The 14,725-nt window shown below is 36.8% G+C and overlaps 1 protein-coding gene across 7 annotated transcripts in view; it reads right to left on the bottom strand.

Moving 5' to 3' along the window:
• mbnl3 (muscleblind-like splicing regulator 3) overlaps positions 1-14,725 on the bottom strand; it is a 104,442-nt gene that overhangs the window by 65,042 nt on the left and 24,675 nt on the right. For 5 of the 7 annotated variants that reach the window (XM_061930216.2, XM_061930210.2, XM_061930212.2 and 2 more), the window contains one exon: positions 12,761-13,435. In XM_061930216.2, the coding sequence (XP_061786200.1) occupies positions 12,761-12,934 (174 nt within the window). In that variant the 5' untranslated portion in view covers positions 12,935-13,435. The remainder of the gene's footprint in view (positions 1-12,760; positions 13,436-14,725) is intronic. The other 2 variants (XM_061930215.2, XM_061930213.2) reach the window with 1 other exon arrangement.

Here is a 14,725-nt window from a genome sequence, read left to right on the forward strand (position 1 = left end):
GGACGTCGTGTCCTCCGGACCAAAGAGGAAAAGAACCATCCGGATTGTTATAGGCGCAAAGTGTAAAAGCCAGCATCTGTGATGGTATGGGGGTGTATTAGTGCCCAAGACATGGGTAAATTACACATCTGTGAAGGCGCCATTAATGCTGAAAGGTACATACAGGTTTTGGAGCAACATATGTTGCCATCCAAGCAACGTTACCATGGACGCCCCTGCTTATTTCAGCAAGACAATGCCAAGTCACGTGTTACATCAACGTGGCTTCATAGTAAAAGAGTGCGGGTACTAGACTGGCCTGCCTGTAGTCCAGACCTGTCTCCCATTGAAAATGTGTGGCGCAATATGAAGCCTAAAATACCACAACGGAGCCCGCCTGGACTGTTGAACAACTTAAGCTGTACATCAAGCAAGAATGGGAAAGAATTCCATCTGAGAAGCTTAAAAAATGTGTCTCCTCAGTTCCCAAACGTTTACTGAGTGTTGTTAAAAGGAAAGGCCATGTAACACAGTGGTGAACATGCCCTTTATCAACTAATTTGGCACGTGTTGCAGCCATGAAATTCTAAGTTAATTATTATTTGCAAAAAAAAATAAAGTATGAGTTTGAACATCAAATATGTTGTCTTTGTAGTGCATTCAATTGAATATGGGTTGAAAAGTAATTGCAAATCATTGTATTCCGTTTATATTTACATCTAACACAATTTCCCAACTCATATGGAAACGGGGTTTGTATATGGTGTATCATGGCATGGCCTAAAAATATGGAGATATTAATAAAAGGCCATATCGCCCAGCCCGACCTTAGACATGTATTTGATTGTCTTAGTGCAAGGGTGCCCATTACATCGATGGTGGAGGGTGTGTCAGTCCGTCGCCAGCGAGGCATTAAAAAAATAGCCCTAAAAATGATGGATTATCAATCTTCACAATGATGTCACTTGATTGACATTCACGGCACCCGAGGGTCTTGTGAGATGACGCTGGCTGCCTTCCACATTAGGTCAGCCCAGAGCCTGGGGGTCTTCAAAACCCTTCTTAAGACCTATCTCTTCTCCCTGGCCTTCAACCTGAGCTGAGCCCGCCCACTAGGCCACCATTTCTAGTCCCCCCCCCCGTCCTTCGCTTTATTTATTTATTTATTTAGTTATGTTTTCAATTTGTCGCACTTTTATTATTTCATTATTTTTATCTTGCAATTTTACTTTTTATTTGAACCCTTTCACTGTATTGCTTTTGCACTATCTTGTTTAGCTTATGCATTGTTTATGTTCTTTGTTTTCTTTTTTGCTCTATGCTTTTTAACCTGGAAAGCACTTTGGTCCAATTTAAAAATTGTTGTAAATGTGCTATATAAATAAAGTTGCCTTGCCTTGCTGCCAGATCATTATTAAGAAAAAACGACCGACAGGAAGGCGAGAAACACTTTTTATTTCATCAGACTCTCGTGCCGTACCTGCTGTCAAAACTCTAAAGACCGACTGTCTTCACAATAAAAGCCCTGCTTCATCCTGCCTGCGCTAACAAAATAAGATTCTCAGAAAGCTGCCACGCACACAAGCTTGCGAGCTACGGAGTTTGCCGCCAATGTATAAAAAGGAGTATGGAAGCTGGACTTTCATGTGGTATTGGACAGAAAGGAGGACTTTTTTTCTCCTCCATTTGAAAATGTGGACGTTATCATCACTACTGTCTGATTCCAATCAATGCAAATCATCATTCCATGGAAATGCCCCCCTCTACCTCAAAGAACTGCTCACCCCCAAATCCTCCACACGACACCTTCGCTCCGGACAGGCTAACCTCCTCCAACCTTCGAGGACAAAGCTCCGGACAATTGGAGACCGGGCTTTCTGTTCCGCCGCTCCCAGTCTGTGGAACGCTCTCCCTGACCACCTGAGGGTACCACAGACTGTGGATGCGTTTAAAAAAGGCTTAAAAACCCTTCTTTTTTTTTAAACATTTTTTTTTAAACTTTTTTTTTTAGATATATGCGTGCTATTAGGCTGTTCTAGTTTTTTTATTTTTTTTTATTTGTATTATCTTTTTATTTTTTAATACACTGTAGCACTTTGAGGTTGTATGCTCAATGTAAAGTGCTTTTACAAATAAAATCCATTATTATTATTATTATTATCACAATCAACTTATATTCTTGTCTTCATGAAAGAAAGGAATGTTAAACATGCATGTATTATCATTAAACACATTTACCTCTTTCGTAAATAAATCAATATAAATTCAATATGAATGAAAGCTGCAAGCAGCGATGGACGGGACCGACTTTGACGGCACATGAAATCCAAACCGGAGCAGTAATTAAAACTCTTTGGTCAACTTTTAATCAGAAGGGTTCAATCTCTCTCCTGTGCTAGTTTGAAGCCGACACGACAAACGCGCTCAGAGGAGATAATGTTTGAAAAAAGGTGACCGGTTTTTACAAAACTTTTGTTTTGAAGAGGGAATTGCAAACTTCCTGTTGATTTTTGCTGGGAGTTGTCAATGAATGAAATGTAGGTCTAAGTGAAACCTACATAGAGGTTTTTGTTTCATGTCTCTAAGACATTCCTACTGGAAGTTACAGGCAGTTTTGTCTGAGTTTTCTTCCTCGGAGCAATTGTGTCTGTGTTTTCTTCCTAGGGGGCGCTAGAGCGCAATTTTGAGTTTTGGGGTTGGGTTTTTTGTTAGATCGCAGTTTTTGCCAGTCCTGGTGTGTTTTCCCAGTTTGGTGAGTTTTGAAGCATGTTAAAGGGGTCAAATTACAGCTCAGAGGCAAAAGTAACTGTTTTTACAAAACGTTTGTTTTGAAGGGGGAATTGCCAACTTCTTGTTGATTTTGCCAACTTCTTGTTGATTTTTGCTGAAGGATGTCAATGTATGAAATCTAGGTCTAAGTCAGACCTACATAGAGGTTTTTGTTTCATGACTTTACGACATTCCTACCGGAAGTTACAAGCAGTTTTGTCTGTGTTTTTTCCTAGGGGGCGCTAGAGCGCAATTATGAGTTTTGGGGTTTGTTTTTTTATTAGATGGCAATTTTTGCCAGTCCTGATGTGTGTGTCAATTATGGTGAGTTTTGAAGCATGTTAAGAGGGTCAAATTACAGCTCAAAGAGGCGGCGGAATAATAATAATAAAACCTTACAATTACAATAGGGTCCTCTGTCCCAAAGGGACATTGCGGTCCCTAATGATCACCTCCACTTGGTCAGTTGAAAAGTAGCTGGCCTGCAAAAGTGTGGCCACCCCTGTCTTAGAGAAATAAAAATGGTGGAGGAAACACTGACCATGTATGGAGATATCCACTGATGTCATAAGTTGGCATTCATCACGAGTCTGAGCAAATATCAAACAGCTCATTTAGAACAAGGCAAACGTTGTTTAATAAATATCTCAGCAACATGCTTTGAATTAGAATTGTTGGCACTTATATACTTGTATATAACTTGTACAAAAAACAGGTGCCATAATAGAGGACACTTTTAACGTAACTTTTGTTCTCAGACAGCAGTGGAAGTCAACCACTGTCAAATAAAAGTAAAATAAAGCAAAGCTGCAGTGTAGTGTTGTCCCGATAACAATATTTTGGTACCGGTACCGCTACCAAAATGTATTGCAATACTTTTTGATACTTTTCTAAATAAAGGGGACCACAAAAAATGTCATTATTGGCTTTATTTGAAACATATGTTTATTATTGTAATTTAGTCCTTTAATAAAATAGTGAACATACTAGACAATTTGTCTTTTAGTAGTAAGTAAACAAACAAAGACTCCTAATTGTCATGTCTGTGTAATCATGTTTTGTTTTAGTCATGTTTTTAGTTATTGGGCTCTTTAGTTTCTGGCTTTTCACTCCCTTGTCTTGTTTCCATGATTACCCATTAGTTTCACCTGTTCCACGTTTGGACTCATTGTGCACTCTTGTTTGTCACAATAGCAACCCATTAGTTTTCACCTGTCACGTCACGCACCTGTTTCACGTTTTGAGTCACGCACCTGTTTTCGTTAATCATGTCTGTAGTGTGAATGTTGTCTGTCTATCTGTGTTGGCCCTGCGATGAGGTGGCGACTTGTCCAGGGTGTACCCCGCCTTCCGCCCGATTGTAGCTGTGATAGGCTCCAGCGCCCCCCGCGACCCCAAAAGGGAATAAGCCGTAGAAAATGGATGGATGGATGGATGTCTGTAGTATTTAAGTTCATTGTTTTCAGTTTGTCTTTCTGGTGACATCCCCACATTTATGCTCTGCACATTTCTGACTCTTTTTTCATGTCCATCGTTCACACTGCTCCTTTTTGTCCATGCCAAGTAAGTTTTGTTTATTATTGCCACAGTTAGTACTACTCAGTGGCCTAGTGGTTAGAGTGTCCGTCCTGAGATCGGTAGGTTGGGAGTTCAAACCCCGGCCGAGTCATACCAAAGACTATAAAAATGGGACCCATTACCTCCCTGCTTGGCACTCAGCATCAAGGGTTGGAATTGGGGGTTAAATCACCAAAATGATTCCCGGGCGCAGCCACCGCTGCTGCCCACTGCTCCCCTCACCTCCCAGGGGGTGATCAAGGGTGATGGGTCAAATGCAGAGAATAATTTCGCCACACCTAGTGTGTGTGTGACAATCATTGGTACTTTAACTTTAACTTTAGTGTTTTTTGTTGTTCATAGTTTTTGCCTTTGTGCAAGTATTTGTTTTCATAGCCAAGTTGTTTCTCTGCCACTGTGCACGCTTTTTTTTTGTCCTTTATTAGTGTAAAAAATAAATTATGTACTCTCATTGCCGTCTCGCCCGAGCTAACTTTCCGTTGCCTTCTAGAAAAACTAAACCCCAGGACCAAGTCATGACACTAATTAGTCTGCTGACATATGCAGTAACATATTATGTCATTTATCTACCTATTATTTTCTCTACATTATGAGGGACAAACTGTAAAAATTGACTATTAATCTACCTGTTCATTTACTGTTAATATCTGCTTATTTTCTGTTTTAACATGTTCTATCTACACTTCTATTAAAATGTAATAATCACTTATTCTTCTCTTCTTTGATACTTTACATTAGTTTTGGATGATACCACACATTTAGGTATGGATCCGATACCAAGTAGTAACAGGATCATACATTGGTCATATTCAAAGTCCTCATGTGTCCAGGGACGTATTTACTGACTTTATAAACATAATGTGAATTTTTTAAAAAGGAAAAATTATTTTGTGACAATGAAAAATATCAATGTAATCATAGGAGTATCGACTTGATACGCTATTGTACTTGGTATCATTACAGTGGATATCAGGTGTAGATCCACCGATGGCGTTTGTTTACATTGTGTAGTGAAGCATGTTTAGCTATTCCTCGTCCTCCAGTGATAATTAGATTTGTAAGAAACTTACTTTATATGTCACTTTGAAGGCGAGGATTAGAGATTTAGAAGTAGCTAAAACACTGTGGATGGACGTTAGCCGCTAGCGAGCTATCCATGTTTTAAAGCACCTCTTCCCGAGGTTGTTTCAGTGTTATAACTTCACCTTTATCTTTACTTATTACACCAAAATGCGTCCGTTCTCCCTTTTCTGTCCACACACTGTGTCTGCTTGTAAGTACTCTGTGTGTGTGCGCTGCCGAACATGCTCCTCTGCTCGTAAAACAAGCAATGTCACGACGTGACGACGACGGTGGGGCGGGGTCGTGGGGGACCGGTACTTTTTAGATTCATTAGTATCGCAGTACTATACTAGTACCGGTATAGCGTACAACCTCGACTGCAGTGTTACCTCAACTTACAAATACCTTAACTCGTGAGTTATTTTGAGCCGTCTTTCAGCTTTTTGTTATGCTTGAAGCTGTGAGCAAACCTTGACTTAACGAGCATTCTCACCCTCGATTGAAGTAATATTTGTGACCGGGTTGTGCAATAAAGAGTTAATACGCCTTGTTGTTCCTGCTCCGTTTACACAGGAAACAAAAATATTTGAACAATAACAAGTTAATTTATTGTTGTTCGGACAGTGTTTTGACAGTTTGACGGATGGCGTGCGTGTTTCAGAGATGGACACAATCCTGCCCGCCAACCCTGGGAAGTAACAAGGTCAGTGCGAAGGCCAGGAAGTGGAAGAGCAAATCAGATGAATAAGTGAAGTGAAGTGAATTATATTTACATAGCGCTTTTCTCTAGTGACTCAAAGCACTTTACATAGTGAAACCCAATATCTGAGTTACATTTAAACCAGTGTGGGTGGCACTGGGAGCAGGTGGGTAAAGTGTCTTGCCCAAGGACACAACGGCAGTGACTAGGATGGCGGAAGCGGGGATCGAACCTGCAACCCTCAGGTTGATGGCACGGCCACTCTACCAACCGAGCTATACCGCCCCAATAAACCACTAAAAATATGTCCTACCTGTTTGTAAGTACATTTTTGTTTATATCTTTTTTTGTTTGCAGTCTACCCGGCGAGTCAGTCCACATCACACAAGCCGAAGCCACAAACATTTATCCATAAGACTATTGAGAAGCTGCAGAGGCTGTTGACGTGTTACAGTTTGTTCTGTATAGTCCTGACTCAACAAACTGGACAGTCGAGCCTTACCTTTAGTACACAGACATACCGTATTTTTCGGAGTATAAGTAGATCCGGAGTATAAGCCGCACCGGCCGAAAATGCGTAATAATGAAGGGAAAAAACATATATAAGTCGCATTTTTTGGGGAAATTTATTTGATAAAATCCAACACCAAGAATAGACATTTGAAAGGCAATTTAAAATAAATAAATAATAGTGAATAAGTGTACGTTATATGAAGCATAAATAACCAACTGAGAACGTGCCTGGTATGTTAACGTAACATATTATGGTAAGAGTCATTCAAACAACTATAACATATAGAACATGCTATACGTTTACCAAACAATCTGTCGAGTTTTGAGGGGGAAAAAATATTTTATAGTCTGGAAAATCCGGTATTTTTGTATTAAATGTTTTAAATAAAAACAAAAAATGCCTACCAATCTAGATATATAAAGAAGTGTATTTACAACATTAATAATATATACATACTATGCAAATACAAAAAAGCTTGTTGTGAAAAATGAGTTGGAATTTCACAACAAAATGGTCACAATTTCACAAGAAAAACTTAGAATTTTGGCAGTATTATAATAAAAGTCCTCATTTTACTCAACGCAAGTCAAAATTTTACAAAAAAAACTGAACATCTGTGCAATGTTATGATAAAAGTTGAAATTTTACTCAATAACAGAGAAACAGAAACAAGAAAAAGCTTAAAATGTTGGCAATTTTATGAAGGGTCGTAATTTTACTCGACAAAAGTCACAATTTTAGAAGAAAACTTTAAAATGTTGGCAATTTTATGAAGGGTCGTAATTTTACTCGACAAAAGTCACAATTTTAGAAGAAAACTTTAAAATGTTGGCAATATTATAATAATAATCAGAATTTTACTCAAAAAATGTCACTCTTTTACAAGAACAACAAAAAAATTGTCAATATTGTGATAAAAGTCAGAATTTTATATGACAAATGTCACCATACTGCATTAAAAAGTAATAATTTTACTCAATAACTGTCGTAATTTTACAAGAAAATCTTCAAATTTTGGCAATTTTATTAATAAAGTCGTCATTTTACTCGACAAAAGTCACAATTTTACAAGAAAACTTTAAATTTTACTTGGCAAAATGATGACAAAAATCAATTTTACTCAAAAAATGTCACTCTTTTACGAGAATAACAGAAATATTGGCGATGTTGTGATAAAAGGCAGAATTTTATATGACAAATGTCACCATTTTGCATTAAAAAGTAATAATTTTACATAAAAGTAATAATTTTTACGAGAAAATATTGCAATATTACAGAAACAAAAAGAATATGACAAATTGTTCACAATTTTATAAGAAAAACACTACATTAGGCACACCGGGCTATAAGGCGCACCTACTAAAATATTTTTGATGGATTTTTGAGCGCCGTGTGTAATGTTCTAGATTTTCAATGGAACATATAAAATGTTGGTGTTGATTACTTGAGTCATATTGGCCATCATAGTCCAGTCTACAAGTATCTCTTATGTTTGACTGCCATCTACTGGTCACACCATGGAGAAAATAAAATAGCTTCGAGGTCGGTAAGCACAAGCAGAATAATTCCTTACATTAGGCGCACCGGGTTATAAGGCGCACTGTTGAGTTTTGAGGGGAAAAAAGGATTTTATAGTCTGGAAAATCCGGTATTTTTGTACACACACACACACACACACACACACACACACACACACACATGTTCTTGTATTTGTTACCTTCTTGAGTCTCCAAAAAATGCCTACCCACCCTAGATATATAAAGAAGTGTATTTACAACATTAATCATATATACATACTATGCAAATATAAAAAAGCTTGTTGTGAAAAATGAGTTGGAATTTCACAAGAAAATGGTCACAATTTCACAAGAAAAACTTAAAATTTTGGCAGTATTATAATAAAAGTCCTCATTTTACTCAACGCAAGTCAAAATTTTACAAAAAAAACTGAACATCTGTGCAATGTTATGATAAAAGTTGAAATTTTACTCAATAACAGAGAAACAGAAACAAGAAAAAGCTTAAAATGTTGGCAATTTTATGAAGGGTCGTAATTTTACTCGACAAAAGTCACAATTTTAGAAGAAAACTTTAAAATGTTGGCATTATTATAATAAATCAGAATTTTACTCTGCAAAATGATGACAAAAGTCATCATTTTACTCAAAAAATATCACTTTTTTACAAGAACAACAAAAAAACTGTCAATATTGTGATAAAAGTCAGAAATTTATATGACAAATATCACCATTTTGCATTAAAAAGTAATAATTTTACTCAATAACAGTTGCAATTTTACAAGAAAATCTTCAAATTTTGGCAATTTTATGAATAGAGTCGTCATTTTACTCGACAAAAGTCACAATTTTAGAAGAAAACTTTAACATTTTGGCAATATCATAATAATAATCAGAATTTTACTTGGCAAAATTATGACAAAAGTCATCATTTTACTCAAAAAATTTCACTCTTTTACGAGAATAACAAAAATATTGGCAATATTGTGATAAAAGTCAGAATTTGATATGACAAATGTCACCATTTTGCATTAAAAAGTAATAATTTTACATAAAAGTAATAATTTTTACGAGAAAATATTGCAATATTACAGAAACAAAAAGAATATGAGAAATTGTTCACAATTTTATAAGAAAAACACTACATTAGGCACACCGGGCTATAAGGACCACCTACTAAAATATTTTTGATGGATTTTTGAGCGCCGTGTGTAATGTTCTAGATTTTCAATGGAACATATAAAATGTTGGTGTTGATTACTTGAGTCATATTGGCCATCATAGTCCAGTCTACAAGTATCTCTTATGTTTGACTGCCATCTACTGGTCACACCATGGAGAAAATAAAATAGCTTCGAGGTCGGTAAGCACAAGCAGAATGATTCCTTATATTAGGCGCACCGGGTTATAAGGCGCACTGTTGAGTTTTGAGGGAAAAAAAGTATTTTATAGTCTGGAAAATCCGGTATTTTTGTGTTTAATATTTTAAATGAGACTTGGTTATAAGTGTGCATGAGTACTTTTTGAGCAAATGAGACATTGTCTATTAGATGCAATGTTATTGGGACCATGATTAATGAGTAACTTGTTCACACCTCCTCATATGGGAGATACTTTTCCTTCTGCATGTCTCAAGGATAGAAATACAAGAATACACACACACACACACACACACACACACACACACACACACACACACACACACACACACACACACACACACACACACACACACACACACACACATATTCTTGTATTTGTTACCTTCTTGAGACTCTAAAAAATGCCTACCCACCCTAGATATATAAAGAAGTGTATTTACAACATTAATAATATATACATACTATGCATATATAAAAAAGCTTGTTGTGAAAAATGAGTTGGAATTTCACAAGAAAATGGTCACAATTTCACAAGAAAAACTTAGAATTTTGGCAGTATTAAAATAAAAGTCCTCATTTTAGTCAACGCAAGTCAAAATTTTACAAAAAAAACTGAACATCTGTGCAATGTTATGATAAAAGTTGAAATTTTACTCAATAACAGAGAAACAGAAACAAGAAAAAGCTTAAAATGTTGGCAATTTTATGAAGAGTCATAATTTTACTCGACAAAAGTCACAATTTTAGAAGAAAACTTTAAAATGTTGGCAATATTATAATAATAATCAGAATTTTACTCTGCAAAATGATGGCAAAGGTCATCATTTTACTCAAAAAATATCACTTTTTTACAAGAACAACAAAAAAACTGTCAATATTGTGATGAAAGTCAGAATTTTATATGACAAATGTCACCATGTTGCATTAAAAAGTAATAATTTTACTCAATAACAGTCGCAATTTTACAAGAAAATCTTCAAATTTTGGCAATTTTATGAACAGAGTCGTCATTTTACTCGACAAAAGTCACAATTTTACAAGAAAACTTGAACATTTTGGCAATATTATAATAATAATCAGAATTTTACTTGGCAAAATGATGACAAAAGTCATAATTTTACTCAAAAAATGTCACTCTTTTACGAGAATAACAAAAATATTGGCGATGTTGTGATAAAAGGCAGAATTTTATATCACAAATGTCACCATTTTGCATTAAAAAGTAATAATTTTACATAAAAGTAATAATTTTACGAGATAATATCGCAATATTACAGAAACAGAAAGAATATGAGAAATTGTTCACAATTTTATAAGAAAAAACACTACATACGGGCTATAAGGCGCACCTACTAAAATATTTTTGATGGATTTTTGAGCGCCGTGTGTAATGTTCTAGATTTTCAATGGAACATATAAAATGTTGGTGTTGATTACTTGAGTCATATTGCCATCATAGTCCAGTCTACAAGTATCTCTTATGTTTGACTGCCATCTACTGGTCACACCATGGAGAAAATAAAATAGCTTCGAGGTCGGTAAGCACAAGCAGAATGATTCCTTACATTAGGCGCACCGGGTTATAAGGCGCACTGTTGAGGTTTGAGGAAAAAAAAGGATTTTATAGTCTGGAAAATCCGGTATTTTTGTATTTAATATTTTAAATGAGACTTGGTGATAAGTGTGCATGAGTACTTTTTGAGCAAATGAGACATTGTCTATTAGATGCAATGTTATTGGGACCATGATTTATGTCATCACTTGTTCACACCTTCTCATATGGAAGATACTTTTCCTTCTGCATGTCTCAAGAAGGATAGAAATACAAGAACACACACACACACACACACACACACACACACATTCTTATATTTGTTACCTTCTTGAGACCTCCAAAAAATGCCTACCCACCCTAGATATATAAAGAAGTGTATTTACAACATTAATAATATATACATACTATGCAAATATAAAAAAACTTGTTGTGAAAAATGAGTTGGAATTTCACAAGAAAATGGTCACAATTTCACAAGAAAAACTTAAAATTTTGGCAGTATTATAATAAAAGTCCTCATTTTACTCAACGCAAGTCAAAAATTTACAAAAAAAACTGAACATCTGTGCAATGTTATGATAAAAGTTGAAATTTTACTCAATAACAGAGAAACAGAAACAAGAAAAAGCTTAAAATGTTGGCAATTTTATGAAGAGTCATAATTTTACTCGACAAAAGTCACAATTTTAGAAGAAAACTTTAAAATGTTGGCAATATTATAATAATAATCAGAATTTTACTCTGCAAAATGATGGCAAAGGTCATCATTTTACTCAAAAAATATCACTTTTTTACAAGAACAACAAAAAAAGTGTCAATATTGTGATAAAAGTCAGAATTTTATATGACAAATGTCACCATGTTGCATTAAAAAGTAATAATTTTACTCAATAACAGTCGCAATTTTACAAGAAAATCTTCAAATTTTGGCAATTTTATGAATAGAGTCGTCATTTTACTCGACAAAAGTCACAATTTTACAAGAAAACTTGAACATTTTGGCAATATTATAATAATAATCAGAATTTTACTTGGCAAAATGATGACAAAAGTCATAATTTTACTCAAAAAATGTCACTCTTTTACGAGAATAACAAAAATATTGGCGATGTTGTGATAAAAGGCAGAATTTTATATGACAAATGTCACCATTTTGCATTTAAAAGTAATAATTTTACATAAAAGTAATAATTTTATGAGAAAATATTGCAATCTTACAGAAACAGAAAGAATATGAGAAATTGTTCACAATTTTATAAGAAAAAAACACTACATTAGGCGCACCTACTAAAATATTTTTGATGGATTTTTGAGCGCCGTGTGTAATGTTCTAGATTTTCAATGGAACATATAAAATGTTGGTGTTGATTACTTGAGTCATATTGGCCATCATAGTCCAGTCTACAAGTATCTCTTATGTTTGACTGCCATCTACTGGTCACACCATGGAGAAAATAAAATTGCTTCGAGGTCGGTAAGCACAAGCAAAATCCGGTATTTTGTATTTAATATTTTAAATGAGACTTGGTTATAAGTGTGCATGAGTACTTTTTGAGCACATGCTGTGATAATGCTGATAACCGTAACAACAACTCTGGTGCCTACAAGCCGGCACCACCTTGACTCGGATGACTGTACAAATATTTTGCAGGTCAAGGAAGTGGTGTGTCCAAACAAACACGACATGCGGACAGCGAGGCTTACCTTGAGGGAGTCGAAGCAGGCGATGACTCTGCCGTTATCCACGTGGCAGCTGCGGGAGGGGTGGGCGAACTTGCAGTCGGCGTCCGAGCGCGAGCAGGTGCCTCGCTGGAACTCCCGACACACTTCTAGCGTCAACCACTTGGTGTCCCGCCCCATACTCATGCTGACCGCCATCGCCCAAGGAACGCGGCAACCGGAGTGGACGGAGAGTTCTAGTCGGGGGTGACTAATGCTGGGAAAAAGAGAGCAATTTCCGTGGCTCCCCAGCAGAGAGGCGGTCCTGAAGCTTTGTTGGCTTTCGCTGGGAAAAGCGTCAGCTGAAGTTTGACCGGGCAAAGATAGCAGGGTTCAATGTTGGAGTCTGTCCACAACAAAAAACATGGTGGTCACGAGTGATGCCAGGCCTCTGGCGACCCTGCCTCGCTCCCACGATCACGTCAGCATGCTCACTGCAGCGCCACGTGCCCAGCTACAAACCCATGCTTCTTCCAATGATAACACTAAGCTTCAGTGGGTATCTTCTTCGAATCTTGCCTGTCAAACTTATCCAGCAGCAGCAGAAAAAAAACAAAAAAAAACAGTGTCCGATGACTACTGGCAGTTCCACTTCCTGTTTTACTCCTCCCTGGTCAGCATCTTCTCCTCTGGGTGCCCTTGCACGCCGCCTGCTCCCTGCTGGGGAGAACACACCATGCTTTAGACATTTTGCAGCCTGTTGATGAGAAAGGCGGCATTAAAATCCAACCAGGACCTAGTGTGGTGGAGGAGGGTGACCAAGGACTAACGAGCATGGGCGAGCGAGGCAGCACGGAGCAGGAAAGAGATGTCTTGATGAAGTGATACAGCAGAGAGAGAGAGAGGGAGGGAGAGGGAAGGAGGAGGCGTCACATCAACTTCCTGCAGCGGACTAACTTGACATGAATCACGCTGCGAGAGGCGGCGTCCTTGAAAACGGCCACACGGCAATGATTAACAACCGCCGTGCCACGGGTAGACGCTCGGAAGAGGACGGGGGGGAGGAAAAAAAAGGGTAGAAAGGAGAGGAAGCTGCAGCAGCCGCGTCTGATGCCAGGCACCGGCCAATCGGGCGCGGTGGCGCGGGCCGGAAGCGGCGAGCGGACGGCCAATGGATGCGGCCGTTCTTACGGCAGCTCCTCCCTGCACGGAGCACGTCCTTGCCAGCTCCACACACACACACACACACACGCACACACACGCACACACACACTCTTGTATTTGTTACCTTCTTGAGACCTGAGAAAAATGCCTCCCTCTTTAGGACCACCCTTTCTAGATATATAAGGAAGTGTATTTACAACATTAATAATATATACATACTATGCAAATATAAAAAAGCTTGTTGTGAAAAATGAGTTGGAATTTCACAAGAAAAACTTAGAATTTTGGCAGTATTATAATAAAAGTCGTCATTTTACTCAACGCAAGTCAAAATTTGACAAGAAAAACGGAACATTTGTGCAATGTTATGATAAAAGTTGGAATTGTACTCAATAACAGTCGCAATTTTACAAGAAAAAGCTTTAAATTTTGGCAATTTTATGAAAAGAGTCGTCATTTTACTCGACAAAAGTCACAATTTTAGAAGAGAACTATAAAACAATATTATAATAATAATCTGAATTTATTTGGCAAAATTATGACAAACGTCATCATTTTACCCAAAAAATGTCACTCTTTTACAAGAACAACAAAAAAATTGGCAATATTGTGATAAAAGTCAGAGTTTCATATGACAAATGTCGCCATTTTGCATTAAAAAGTAATAATTTTACATTAAAAAAAGTAATAATTTTACGAGAAATATTGCAATATTACAGAAACAGAAAGAATATGAGAAATTGTTCCCAATTTTATAAGAAAAATGTCCAAACATTTTGAGAAAGACTGCTTTTAGTAAATTTTTAATTTTTTTAAATGTTTTGTTTGTAATTGGTTTTTAATCTT

Source organism: Nerophis lumbriciformis, linkage group LG36, assembly GCF_033978685.3.
Source record: "Nerophis lumbriciformis linkage group LG36, RoL_Nlum_v2.1, whole genome shotgun sequence".
Taxonomy (NCBI): Eukaryota; Metazoa; Chordata; class Actinopteri; order Syngnathiformes; family Syngnathidae; genus Nerophis; species Nerophis lumbriciformis.